At 32.4% G+C, this 15,513-nt stretch overlaps 1 protein-coding gene across 1 annotated transcript in view; it reads left to right on the forward strand.

Annotated features, from left to right (window-relative positions):
• The window catches only part of RPS6KA6 (ribosomal protein S6 kinase A6), a 207,446-nt gene that overhangs the window by 163,010 nt on the left and 28,923 nt on the right, over nucleotides 1-15,513 (forward strand). Inside the window, exons 18-20 of the mRNA XM_039223354.1 lie at nucleotides 5,016-5,177; nucleotides 11,273-11,349; nucleotides 13,165-13,282. Coding sequence (XP_039079285.1) covers nucleotides 5,016-5,177; nucleotides 11,273-11,349; nucleotides 13,165-13,282 — 357 coding nt within the window. The remainder of the gene's footprint in view (nucleotides 1-5,015; nucleotides 5,178-11,272; nucleotides 11,350-13,164; nucleotides 13,283-15,513) is intronic.

Consider the following 15,513-nt stretch of genomic DNA (forward strand, 5'->3'; position numbering starts at 1 on the left):
TCCCTATCATTTTCTGACAATTTCTCCCCATTTGAGATGATATTAGCTATGGGCCTTGCGTATATGGCTTTTATGATATTGAGGTATGTTCCTTCTATCCCTTCTTTCTTGAGGGTTTTTATCAAGAAAGGAAGCTGAGTTTTGTCAATTGCTTTTTCTTCATCTATTGAAAGGATCATATGGTTGTTATCCTTTTTTTATTAATGCGGTATATCAAATTGATTGATTTGGAAATATTGAGTGAGCCATAAAGGCCCAGAAATAAATCCCACATCCTTTTAATGTACTGTTGAATTTGATTTCCTAATATCTTGTTGAGAATTTTTGCATCCAGGTTTATCATGGATATTGGCCTGTAATTCTCCTTTTTAGTGGGGTCTTTGTCTGGTTTTGGAATCAAAGTAATGCTAGCTTCATAGAATGAGTTTGGAAGCTCTCCTTCCATTTCTATTTTTTGGGACAGTTTGAGAACATGTATTAACTCTGCTTTATATTTCTGGTAGAATTCCCCTAGGAAACCATGTGTCCCAGGACTCTTATTTTGTTGGGACATTTTTGATAACAGATTCAATTTCTTTGCTGCTTATTGGCCTATTCAAATTTTATATTTCTTCCTGTTTGAGTTTTGGTAGTGTGTGAGTGTCTAGGAATTTGTGCATTTATTCCAGATTGTCTAGTTTTTGGCATATATTTTTTCGTAGTATTCTCTTATAATTGTTTGTATTTCTTGGTGTTGGTTGTGATCTGCCGTTTCACATGTGATTTGACCTATTTGTATCCTCTATTGTTTCTTTTTGAGAATTCTGTCTAAGGTTTATCAGCTTTGTTTATTCTTTCAAAAAATCAACTTTTATTTTCATTGATCTGTTCTACCATGTTTGGGGGGGTTTGTTTGTTTGTATATCATGTATTTCTGCTTTAATCTTTATTTTCTCCCTTCTTCTACTGCCTTTTTGCTTTATTTACTGCTCCTTTTCTAGGTCCTTTAGGTGTAAGGTTAGGATATGTATTTGGAACCTTTCCTGCTTTTTCTGATAAGCCTGAATTGTAGTGTACTTTCCTTGTATGACTGCCTTTGCTGCATCCCAAAGAGTTTGGAGTGTCATGTTTTTATTTTCATTTTTATTTCATCTTGAATTTCCTGGCTCACCCATGCATCCTTTAGCAGGATACATGTATTTGAGGGCTTTCCAATTTTTTTTCTTGTGTTTGACCTCAATTTTCATAACATTGTTATCCGAAAAAAATATATATGCTGTGATCCTGATCTTTTATACCTGTTGAGGGCTGATTTGTGACACATTATGTGATCTATTCTCGAGAATGTTCCATGTGCACTCAAGAAGAATGTGTATTCTGATACTTTAGGATGAAATGTTAAGAATATATTTGTTGGGGCACCTGAGTGGATCAGTTGGTTCAGCGTCTGACTTTGGCTCAAGTCATGATCTTATGGTTCGAGCCCTGAGTCCGGCTTTGTGCTGACAGCCCAGGGCCTGGAGCCTGCTTCAGATTTTGTGTCTCTCTCTTTCTCTGCCCTTCCCCTGCTCATGCTCTGTCTCTGTCTCTCAAAAATAAGTAAGCATTAAAATTTTTAAAAAAAAGAATATATTTGTTAAGTCCGTCTGGTACAGTATGTCATTCAAAGCCATGTTTCCTCTTTTCTCCTTAGAAGATCTGTCCTTTGCTATAAGTGCGGTATTAAAGTCTCCTATTATTATGGTATTATTAGCAATGAGTTTGTTTATGTTTGTTATTGATATACATATTCAGGTGTTTCAAGTTGGGGGCATAATTATTTATAATTGTTAGATATTTTTGATAGACCACTTAATTATGATATAATGCTCATCTTCATCTCTTGCTACAGTCTTTGCTTTAAAATCTAGTTTGTATGATAGAAATGTGGCTACTTGTGGCTTTCCTTTGACATCCATTAGCACAATAGATGGTTTTCCATCCTCTCACTTTCACTCTGCAGGTGTCCTCAGGACTAAAATGAGTATCTTCATGGAAGTATATAGATGTATCTTGATTTTTAATCTGTTCTGATACCCTATACCTTTTGATTGGACCATTTAGTCTATTTACATTCAGAGTGAATATTGAAATATATGAATCTAGTGCCATTGTGTTATCTGTAGATATCAGGTTTCTGGTGATATTCTCTGGTCCTTTGTAGTCTTTGCTGCTTTGGTCTCTTTTTGTTTTGTTTTGTTTTCCTCCACTCAGAGAGTCCTTCATAAAATTTCTTGAAGGGTTGCTTTAGTGATCATGAACTCCCATAGTTTTTGTTTGTCTGGAAAAGGCTTTATCTCTCATTCTATTCTGAATGACAACCTTGCTGGATAAATGATTCTTGGTTCCATATTTTTTCTTATTCATCATATTGAATATTTCCTTCAACTCCCTTCTGGCCTGCCATGTTTTGGTGGACAAGTCTGCTGCTAACCTTATGTGTCTACTTTTGTACTTGTTAAGGACCATTGTTCCTAGCTGCTTTCAGAATGTTTTCTTTATCCTTGTATTTTTCAAGTTTCACTATAATATGTTGTGGTGTTGACTTGTTTTTGTTGATTTTGAAGGGAGTTCTCTGTGCCTCTTGGACTTGAATGCCTGTTTCCTTCACCAGATTTGGAAGTTCTCAGCTACAATTTGTTCAAATAAACCTTCTGCCCCTGTGTCTCGCTCTTCTGCTTCTGAGTCTCCTATGTTACTGGTATTGTTTCATTTCATGGAATCACTTAGTTCTGTAATTCTTCCTTCATGATCTAGTAATTTCCTTTCCCTCTTCTTTTCACCTTCATTATTTTCCAGAATTTTATCTTCTATTTCACCTATTCTCTCCTCTGTTTCTTCCATTCTCACTGTCACTGTGTCTAGTTTCTCTAGCATCTCACCTATAGCTGAAGTTCTTAAGTCTCTGATCTCCAAGCTCAGCTAGTAGTCTTAAGACTGTTCTAAATTCTTCACATATACTGTTTATGTGTGTTTTGAGCAAGTCCTGGCTGTGTATTTTTCTTGACCTTTCTTTTGGACAGAATGTTTCTGTCTTCTAATTTTGGCTGTTTTTGTATTTTGTGTGTTTTAAAAGCTTATTATATTTCCTGCACCTGAAAGTACTACTATATTAAAAAGGGGCCATACACTGTCCAGAGCCTGGCACTTCAGCAGGTCTTTCTGGTGTATGCTGTTTGAACTCTGCTGTTTCATTTTGGCTGCTGTTTCCCACTAGTCAGTCCTCTGCAGATCTCCTCCTGCCTTGCAGTGGCGGAGTGTTGGGCTTTTACCTAGGCGTGCTTTGATTTGTTTGTTGAAGTAACCCTGGGGAAAAAAAAGGGGGTGGCAGAAGCCTGATCCCATAGAAAAGATAAAAAGAAAGGGAATATGCATGTGTGTCCTTGGTCCTTATCTTTAAATAACTTTTAGTGTAATAAAATGCTGATTAAATATAGAACTAAAATAAATGAAGTATATAATATTAGTTGGAAAATCATCACATAGGGAATTTTAGAATATTTCCATTTCTAGCATTTCATTTTGTTCTCATTGTTTCTGTTTTTCTTCTGAGAGTTTCAGTCATTAAAAGCATGTTGTTTGTTTTACTTAATTGATATGGTTATAATAGCCACTTTATGTTTACAGTTTTTTATATTTATTTTGTGAATTTTGAATAATTAATTTTATTGAGATATAATTGACATATAACATTATGTGAGTTTAAGGGGCACAACATATTGATTGGATACATTTATGTACTGCAATTTAATTAACACTTTGGCATTAGTTAGCAGCTTCATCATGTTACATATAATAATATCCACTTTAAAATCATCTGTTAGATCCAGTATGGTTTATCTTAGACTTGGAACTAATTGATTCTTTCTTTTCTTGAAACTGTGTTCCGGGGCGCCTGGGTAGCTCAGTAGGTTAAGCGTCCGACTTTGGCTCATGAGGTCATGATCTCATGGGTCATGGGTTCGAGACCTGTGTCGGGCTCTATGCTGACAGCTAGCTCAGAGTCTGGAGCCTGTTTCAGATTCTGTATCTCCTTCTCTCTCTGGCCCTCTCCTGCTCATGCCTTTTTTTCTCTCAGAAATAAATAAAACATTAAAAAAATTAAAAAGAAAACTGTGTTCCAATTTCTTGGTTCTTTGTTAATTAGATAATTTTGGATTATATACTGTACATTTGAATATTGTGAAGATTTTTTGTAATGATGTTTTTCTTCAATTATTATTATTATTTTGTTTGTTTTTGGTAGATAATTTTCTGGCAGGGTTTGCACTAAAAACTCTTTGCTTTGGGGGCTGCAACTCTGGTATCTGTTATCTTTTATCTTTGTATGAATTACATCGAGCCTCTTCTATACATTTTTGATTTAGGGATCAGCTTTGGCTCTTTTCCATACAGAATTCCTTCCAAGAATTCACTGTTTTCTAGCATCTCCTTTCTGTTCCTCCAGGCTAGAAAGACTGGGCTTTTCCACATGTGTTTTCACTATCACTGGATCACCTAAGAACTACACTTAACCCTAGGGTAAAAGCCACAAATATGGGAGCCTTACTTATAGCTCCCTATTTTCCCTCCTTCAACAAAATGTATACTTTCTATCAGAAAGTAAACATTCTTCTGTCCATTCTCCAGTACCTTCAGTAGTTGATTTTTTTAAAATATGTTCAAGTTTTAGAGTTGTTTATGTGGGGAGGAGAGCATTGAGTGGGGTCTTAGTCCATTATTTCCAGAAGTGGAACTGAGAATTGAGTTTTGATATTTTGAGATTGGAAATGGTTAATGAAACTGGTGGCTTGAATAGAAACTGTAACATCTACTGGATAGAGAGGATTTCTTCTATATACTTTAGGCTGTCAAGGCTATCAACATTTGAGAGAGTGTCATTTTCAAAATTTTATGATTTAGAAAGTTCCTTTTCCTGGAAATATGTTAACATAAAATGTGTTATTTCATAGATATATAGTTCGCTATATAAATGTATTTTTTATTTTATGTTCAAGGTTGTTCATCGTGATCTTAAGCCTAGTAATATTTTATATATGGATGAATCAGCCAATGCAAACTCCATTAGGATCTGTGATTTTGGGTTTGCAAAACAACTTCGAGGAGAAAATGGACTTCTCTTAACTCCATGCTACACTGCAAATTTTGTAGCACCTGAGGTATTCTTTAAAACTTTAGTATTGGTCTTTTGTTCTTTTCTTTTAGTTGAATATACATAATGTTACGTATGTGTTATAGTTGATAGGTAAAAACTGAGTTAGCTTATCCTTTCCCAACTACAAACCCAGGAATTCTGATAACTCTTTTTTTTTTTAATGTTTTATTTATTTCTAGGAGAGAGAGAGAGAGACAGCGTGAGCAGGGGAGGGTCAGACAGAGAGGGAGTCACAGACTGAAACAGGCTCCAGGCTCTGAGCTGGCAGTCAGCACAGAGCCCGAAGCGGGGCAAGAACCCACGAAAAGAGAGATCATGACCTAAGCGAAAGTCGGACGCTTAACCGACTAAGCCACCCAGGCGCCCCTGATAACTCTTAATATAAATATTCAGACTAGTAACTTGAATCTGAAACTAGCCTGAATATATAATAATCAGGTGATTATATTCTGTTATGTACTAGCATCAAAATCATACATTTTAGAGCTGGGAGGAAGAATAGAGATAACCCCATCTTCAATATTAAAGATTCTAAATGAAGTAATTGAGGCACAAAGTACTTAAATAACTTTTTCAAGACCAGCATTCACATAGTAATAAAACCAGGATAAATGTGCAGATATTTTGGTTTGTGCTGAAGAAGAGGAAATTTATATTTAACATTATATATAACATATAAGGTGTCTATTTAAAGACACCTGATTGTCTTTAAAATCTAATTCCTGAAGAAAACAGCTTCATGGGGATTTTTGTAAGCAGTGTGATTATCTTGGCAAATAATATTCATATGTAGATTTTAGAGGGAAGAGTCAGGAAAGGTGAGTCTGGGAGGTTAAAGGGTATGTACTTCACTTTTATCAAGCTCGAACACTCAGTTCTGATATTGGGGATAGGAGCTTTGACAGTAGCAACTCCAATAGCACTGGAAGTTGATTGATAAAAAAATGAATCAGGGATGGAATTGGCCATATAATTTTTTTTATAAAGTAGGAACTGTTCTTATATGCTGTAAATAATGATAACCCATATGAATTATCATATATTCAGTTTAATTCAAAACACACAAAAATCTTCATTTGAAAACTCAAATTTTCCAAATCAGAGAAAAGTAAAATAATTTGAGGATGAATTCTTATCTCATCTCATGTGTATGTTTTCTGATTTTTTAATATCAAATACTATCCCTTTCAGAATAATATTTCACATCAGATATAGCAGGCATTCATATTTGAATATCAAAAAATCTGTATTTTAATGTAGCTATTAGAAAAATATTTTTATTGATGTAAAATTGGCATACAGTGTTATATTAGTTTCAGGAATGAAAATAATATATCTAATAATAAAAATAGAAATATAGAAAATAGAAAAATAACTTACTAATGGTGAAAAATTCCCATAATAAAAATATATTGTCTTCCTTTAAGATGTTGATGTTGAAGAAGTAGCATAACACTTGCTTTACAAAGATTTTTATGATAAGTGGTTTGCCATATAAAAATTATGTACATATCCAGGATGTGTAATTTAATCTATATTTCAATTAAATACATAGAATATTGGATGTACAATTTTTATCATATTGCAATATATAGAAACTATATTTCCAAAAATAAAAATTGGAACACATACATGATCCAAGAAGGGGTTATTGCACTGCCCCTAGGTTTAAGAGATATAAATCAGAGATTGAAAAATTAGCCTTTCTAGAATATTTTAATGGTTTTACAAGGATAGGAGGATAGAATATTCACAATTTGGTCTTTTCTGTTAAATATAGGAAAGAGGATAGAATATTTGAGAGTTGGGCTTTTCTGTTAAGTATAGGATATATATTCATCATAAATATTCTAACATTTATGCAGTAGACACATAGAAGAGTATGTTATTATCATTTTAATGGCTGATTTTTTTTTTTAATTTCTGAGAGAGAGAGAGATAGCGTGAGCAAGGGAGGGCCAGAGAGAGAGAGCGAGACACAGAATCTGAAGCAGGCTCCAGGCTGAGCTAGCCGTCAGCACAGAGCCCAACGCGGGGCTCGAACCCACGAACCGTGTGATCATGACCTAAGCCTAAGTCATACGCTTAACCGACTGAGCCACCCAGGCACTCCTTAATGGCTGAATTCTTAATATTGACTTAATCTTGTGGATCTGGTATGATGGAAACTTCTCACTGGAAAAAGTTTAGGGGTAAACATGTCCCAAATGAACATCTCAAAATCAAACATTGAAAAGAAAAATACAGAATATGTCTGTGTTTAGATTAAGGATTATTAAATATTTTTTTAAGATTAGTTGGGAGGTAAACATTTTTAAATGAGTGGAGTACCACAGAGTAGAATATAGCCCATTGATGCTTTTAATCTGAACAGACTGCCAATGTATTATGACATTCTCATCATTGTAATATTGAAGGTTTTCAGGTGGGCATTTTAAGACAATTTCTCCATAACTAGTGCTTGAACTATCTTTGGGTAGTATTTGTATTTTCAAAATACTTTTTTTTTTGAGAGAGTGAGAGAGTGTGTGTGTGTGTTAATGAGTGTGGGAGGGGCAAAGGGAGAGAAAGAGAGGGAATCTTAGGCTCCACACTCAATACTCAGCACAGAGCTTGATGGGCTTAATCCCATGACTCTTGGATAATGACCTGAGCTGAAATCAAGTGTCAGATGCTCAACCAACTGAGCCACCAGACTCCTCTCAAAATACTTTGATAAGTTTTATTATCAAATGCTGAAGCCTCTGCTAAGCAATAAATTAATATTTGTAAATTGTTATGAATGAAATACAGAGATTTCAAATAAGATTTGTTTCTAAATTTCAAATCTTTTAAAAATTAGCAATAAAGTATATAAAATACATTATCTTTTTTTTAATGTTTTATTTATTTCTGGGAGAGAGAGACAGCGTGAGCAAGGGAGGGTCAAAGAGAGGGAGACACAGAATTGGAAACAGGAGCTAGGCTCTGAGCTGGCTGTCAGCACAGAGCCCGACCCGGGGCTCAAACCCACGAACCGTGAGATCATGACCTGAGCCGAAGTCGGACGATTAACTGACTGAGCCACCAAGGCATCCCTAAAATACATTATCTTTTAAACTAGAACCAGAAAGATTCAAGTATCCATGCAGATATTTGAATAAATAGTAGCATTTATGGGGGTATGAATTCACTATTTAATCACAGTTCAGAGTGTTTACTTAAAGATATTCCAATGAGTATAATTTTGGCTTGACAGTAAAAACAATATGCATTAACTTTTTGATATGTATCAATCTGATCAACCTCTTAACGTTTACTTAGTAGATATACTTTCTACTATAACTATGTTGCAAAAAATTAATATGTCCCTAAAAACATTTTATTCTTTATAAAAGTAAACAGATGATATTTTCCTACTAATATTTAATGTCAACAGAGGTCTAAAAGTGATCCTGAGTTAAAGGAACATACAGTAAATTGGAGGGAAGTTGTGTGATGTGAGTGGTTTAGCTATACCTCATTATTTATTAGAGCCTTTGGGTCCCTACTTGTGTTATGTACATAAGCCAATTATATAGGTATTTTGATAAACTCTTTAGCTTCTCAAGTTTGCACATATGCTTGTACATTTCAACTAGGAAAAAATTATATCTTGAATTTTAAGTCAGTTAGATACTCATTAGTCATATGACAATTGTCAAAGCCAAACATTAATATCTTTAGCCTTTTGTAAATGAAATGTCCGTGCTGCTGGTTATGCACTCCCCAGTGTTAAGGCATTAATAGTATTTTTACTTTGTTTTTATGCCTAAAAGTATTAGCAGTGAGTTTTTTTTTATGTTTGTAAGTTTTTATTTAAATTTCTGGTTAGTTAACATAAAGTGCAATATTAGTTTCAGGTGTACAATATCGTGATTCAACACTTCCATACATCACCCAGTGCTCTTCACAAGTGATCCTCACACTTAATACCCATCACCTATTTTACCCAGTCCCCCACCTACCACCCCTCTAGTAATCATTAATTTGTATATATACAACTTTTTTAATCTATCCATCATTCAGTGGGCATTTGGGCTGTTTCCATAATTTGGCTATTGGAGATATTGCTGCTATAAACATTGGGGTACATGTATCCCTTTGAATTAGGTATATTTGTATTCTTTGGATAAATACCTAATAGTGCCATTGATGGATCATAAGATAGTTCTAATTTTATCTTTTGGGGAAACCTCCATACTGTTTTCCACAGTTGCTGCACTAGTTTGCATCCCACCAACAATGTAATAGGGTTCCCTTTTCTCTGCATCCTCACCAAAACCTGCTGTTTCCTGTGTTGTTAATTTTAGCCATTAAGACTGGTGTCAGGTAATGTTTCGTTGTAGTTTGATTTGTATTACCCTCATGGTAAGTGATAGTGAACATCTTTTCACGTGTCTGTTAGTGATCTGGATGTCTTCTTTGGCAAAATGTCTATTCATGTCTTCTACCCATATCTTAACTAGATTATTATTTCTGTTTTTTGGGTGTTAAGTTTTATAAGTTCTTTATACAGTTTAGATATTAACTTTTTATCAGATATGTCATTTCCAAATATCTTCTCCCATCAGAAGGTTGTCTTTATTTTTTTCCTTCACTATGCAGAAGATTTTTATTTTGATGTAGTCCCAATAGTTTATTTCTGATTTTGTTTCCCTTGCATCAGGAGACATATCTAGAAAGAAGTTGCTAAGGCCAATGTCAAAGAGGTTACTGCCTCAATTCTCTTCTAGGATTTTGATGGTTTCCTGTCTCATTTAGGTCTTTAATCCATTTTATGCTCTTTAATCCATTTTGCATTTATTTTTGTGTATGGTATAAGAAAGTGGTCCAGTTTTATTATTTTGTATGTTGCTTTTCAATTTTCCCAAAACCATTTGTTAAAGACACTTTTTTCTCATTGGATATTCTTTCCTGCTTTGATGATGATAAATTGGCCATGGACTTGTGGGTTTATTTCTGGGCTTTCTATTCTGTCCTAATGATCTATGTCTTTTTTTCCCCCCAGTACCATACTGTCTTCATGACTACAGCTTTGTAATATGACTTGAAATCCAGAATTTTGGTGCCTCCAGCTTTGCTTTTCTTTTTCAAGGTTTCTTTGGCTATTTAAGGTCTTTTGTGATTCCATACAAATTTTAAGATTATTTGTTCTGTGAAAAGTGCTTGTGATATTGTGATAGGGATTTCTTTGAATGTGTAGATTGCTTGGGTTAGTATAGACATTTAAACAATATTTGTCTTCCAATCTATGTCATCCTTTTATTTTTAAACAAACTATACTAACTTCATAGAGAAAACTCACATGAATGTATAATATATTATTTGATATTATTAACACTAATCTCAAGAATAAAAATCATCTACCTAAATTATTGGATAAAAAATTAATGAAAACATTCAGAATCCAGTGTGTTTTTGTGATCCATAAATATATCCATAAATATACCGCTCTTTCCAATACATAAGCCTTGGATGTAAAATATAAATTCATTTTGCGTCCATAAAAGCATGTATCATCTTACCATCTTTTGCATGGTAAGGAGACAATTATCATAGATATTAAAAGCACAAGCTCTAGAATAAGATTACCTACTCCACTACTTACTAGTTTTGTGATATTGGGCAAATTACATGACATTTGCCTTAGTTTCTTCATCTTCAAAATTGAAATAATAATATCGACCTCATAGAGTCAGTGTCAGGATGAAAAGATAGCACTGTGTATAGTACATATTTAGGCTCTTTATACATATTAGTCTTAAATTTTGATGTCTATGTCCGGTTTTTATAAGAGTAGGAGTGAAAGTTCATTGGGATCAAGGGTCATATATGCAAAGTTGTTTCTTTTATGACCCGTGTTACTTAATCACCTTATTAATAGCCATTTATTCAATGCTTGCTAATTGCAAAATACTTTGCCTTTAACATTAAATGAATCTATTTTTAAGAACATTTACATGACATAAGTTTTTAAATTGTGAACATTTGTGAGATTATTGGAAGTACAACTGCCTTTTGGATGAGGAAACTGAGTTTATACTGAGTAATATCAGATAATATGTATTTCTTTCTCAGGTTCTTATGCAACAGGGCTATGATGCTGCTTGTGATATTTGGAGCCTGGGTGTCCTTTTTTACACAATGCTGGCTGGGTAAGAAACTTATATTTTCAAAATAATACACATCATAATTTGAATTTCATCTGTATATTTTTATCTGGAAAGAAATGAAGAGATGAAGATAGCCTTAAATAAAATGGTACCAACATTTTAAAATAATATATATTGTTTATTTATAAAAGGTAAAAAAATGAAGTATTTAGTGAGGTACTCTTCAGATATATCATTAAGAGAATTTTCAACTAGAACTAAAACTTTTAATTAAAACATATATTTTTATTTTGATATTATACATTCAGTACATTATTTTTTTAATGTTTACATTTTACTTAATTTACATACATTACATAATAATTCCTTTTTTTCGGTGGGTACTTGCCCACTGAGTGTTTTGATATAATTTTTTGAAAGTACTTGAATTCTGGCTCTTCTGGTGATGGAGATTAAGTAAGATCATACTTTATAAAAAATATGAATAGTAACAGAATACTAAACTACAGAAACACACATAGCTGCCTTCCCTTAAACAGATAAATACTAAATAAAGTTAATAATTGGATACTTTAATGTTGGTAATTTACAAATATTATAAGTGCTATTGTACTCTTAATAACGAGTAGCACTTTTATTTAGAAATAAAAGTTTATGGCTATAGAAAAAGGCTATATTTAGCAGTCCATTGAATAGAATGGAATTTGGATAACTATAATGTAATTATATAATGTACTTAGGTGTGACTCTTTAAAGAGGGCATTTAGTAAAATATAAATATGCTTGACATAACAGGAGCTTTATAAACATAAGTTATGAATATGGTTACTCTGCATTATATATTGGTTTGGTGGTAATTACTTATCAGTGTATTCCACATACTTTTAGGTATATTACATAATTATGCAAAACATTTAGTTATAGACCACAGCAAGTACTAAAGCTAAAGAGTAATTAAAAGTTTCCATATGAACTGCAATTAGGCTATTGGTTTCAAACCAATGAGTATCATTTCTAGATTGCTGCCTTAAAATATTTACTTTATGACTAACAGAAAATGATTTTTTGTGAGTATATGTATATATGTTTAGTGTTATCTCTATCTAACTGTTACATGAGAGAATTAAGACTAACATGTTAAGATATCTTCCTCATACTTCTTAACTATAAGTCTTTTTATTCCCAAATTTGAATACCATTTTCAGTTCCACCTGTTAGAAGGATACAAAGTGATCACTTTTCTTAGTCTATATTAATTTTTAAACTGCTTTAACATTATACAATGTGTTTGTCTTCCTGTCCATGAATACTGATCCACATAATAATTTTATTGACTATAGAGGTTTTTGTTTATTGACATAAATATTTAATGCATTGTTTATAGACATTCATTGAAAATGTTGTTAACCTGTTTCAATGGATAATACTGTTAAAATGCAAGTGAATAAGTTTGAACCAATCACTAAATACATTCTAAATATATAAAGTTAACAATTTCTTCATAGTAGGTATATTTGTTTTGCTAATTTATGCCTGAGAATACAAACTTTGCATGTTTTATTCTGGTCTAATTTTAAGCCTATAGCTTCACACAAAAATCCATCTTTATTTTAATTTGATTAAATGATAAATGGAAAAATATTTATGTCAGCAGATTCTATTTGATTAAATAATCCATTAAGATTAAGTTCATTGTTTGAAATGTAAAATTTGATATGAATGGTAAAGGGAAATATTAGATAATACTCTTAATTTCCTATAGTAAATATTTGCATGTTGTATTATACTAATCCTTTTCAATTACATTTAATTTGCATGTTAGGCCTTCATGTCTATTCAAATCTATTTTATTAATAGCTACACTCCATTTGCTAATGGCCCCAATGATACTCCTGAAGAGATACTGCTACGTATAGGCAATGGCAAGTTCTCTTTGAGTGGTGGAAACTGGGACAATATTTCAGATGGAGCAAAGGTATAAATTACAAATATATTTTGTTGCATTCATGTTAAATTGCAGATATCTTTAAGTTGTAGCCTACTGTATATTTTCAGAGTATCTGATGGTATTATATGTCAGTATTTGTTTTTAAATCAAGTCACATGTATATGTGGATTAAACAGGATGATAAGTGACTTTTTTTCTACCTTACTTCTGGGCCATATTACTCTAATATCAGTTCATATGTGTTTAAATAATATAAACTATTTTCATTATTAACCAAACTAAAAATGTAAATCTACTGAGGGAAAATACATATTTAAAGCCAACTAGAGCTGACTCCTGCATTTGGTATATTTTTACACATCATTTCTTCTTTAGCACAGACATTGACTGGTGATAATGCAAGCAGTTTTTATAATGTTAAATTATTCCTTGATAATTTATGGGCTTTTTTTCAGTAACACCTAGTTATTTATTATTGATGATGCAGAGCTATCCAATAGAAATATAATGCAAGCCACATATGTAATTTAAAAATTTCTAGTAGTCACTTTGAGAAAGAAAAAGAAACTGGTGAACTTAATTTTTTAATAATATATTTTATTTAACCTGGTATATCCAAAATATATCATTCTTTCATCTAATCAATACAAAAATTAGTAATATATTTTATGTTCTTTTCTTATACTAAAACTTCAAAATCTAGTTGTGTATTTTATGGACTACCTACATTTCTTTTTACTTTTTTCTTTCTTTTTCATTTTTTTTTCTTTTAGTATAGTTGACACACAGTATTACACTAGTTTCAGGTATAGAGCATAGTGATTCAACAAGTTCGTACATTATGGGAGAGTCGCAAGTTGGACTACCTACATTTTAAAGGCTTAACAGCCACATGTGGCTAGTGGCTGCCATAGTAGACAGTACAGTTTCAGTGTAATTAGCCTTATTTAATTTAGGAAAAAAAATTGATCAAACCTTGACATGAATTCTTAACATTTTTACTTTAAAAATTTTGAGTTTTAAAACAAAAATTCAAAGGTTTTCAGCATGTGGCTTATAAGGCCCTGAAGCTTTTAAGCTGCAATATGAAGTAGAAAACAATTTAATACCAAAGGAATTACTTATATTTAATATCTGCTAATGGTAAAACCTAATTGTCTTAAGAACATTAGCTAATTTGTACAGTATATTATGGAATAAATCTCATATCCTAATTATTATAGAGTAAATAAATCAGAGATTTGATTGTAATGACCTTTTAAACATTATAAAACCAGGGAAGGGTTTAAGTTTGGATCTTAGCCATAACATCAGTATACTGTGTTGTGTAGTAGAAAAAACACCTGATTAGAAGTGAGGAGAACTGAGTACTAGTTTTCAATCTACTAATGAACTGCCTGTTTTCTCGTTTGTAAAGTTTAGGGACTAGATTCTCCAAAATTCCTTCCCACTCCAAAATCCCATTTCATTGCAATTTATGGAGTTTTTTTATTTGTTATGTTTCTACATGAAAATTGATTGAAACTACTAGTATTATTAATTAAATATATGTATTTTTTAGTCGGCCAGCTTGTGTGTCAAAAAATGCATTTTTCCCAAGGAACAATTCCAATGTTTAAAGCTATACATATGATACGCCTTCATTTCTTTTAAGAAATAACTGGCAACTGTGTATGTAATGCTGAAATACAGATTTATATGACAATTATGCTTAGAGTTCAGTTTTCCATGTTCCATGTATTATATGTTTGAGTCTTATCTAATACTTAAGAAATGATATATATTAAAGTTTTGTTTTGTTTTCACCTCCTCTTTTAGTGTGGTATTCTGGAGTAATTAACATAGGAAAAGATATTGGTGGCTATTGAAATATTTCACATGGTCTTTCACGTATTCCCTTTTTATGGATCAAGTTACTTTAGTTCTATCTTTGAAACATTCTGAAAATGATGGTAAATGTTGAGCAAAGAAACTATATGAACCTTCTAAAAAACTTCTGCACATGCTAATAGTTTGATTTTTTTTTTTTGCTTTAAATTAATAATGAAGGCAAACTGTCATTCAGTTGCCCATAAGTCCTTAAACTAGTGCCCCTTCGTTAGGAGAATTGTGGCATTTTCTATCACTTCTTTACAGCTACTTTACTTAATTGCAGTTCCTTACAAGCTACTTTTCCCTTTTAAGATGATGATTTTGTTTGCCTCCTGTCCATGTAGAGTTCATAAACTTTGTTCATTCAGTTAAATGGTGGTAGGGGT

This window comes from Hyaena hyaena, unplaced genomic scaffold, assembly GCF_003009895.1.
Source record: "Hyaena hyaena isolate Hyena2069 unplaced genomic scaffold, ASM300989v1 scaffold_1340, whole genome shotgun sequence".
Taxonomy (NCBI): domain Eukaryota; kingdom Metazoa; phylum Chordata; class Mammalia; order Carnivora; family Hyaenidae; genus Hyaena; species Hyaena hyaena.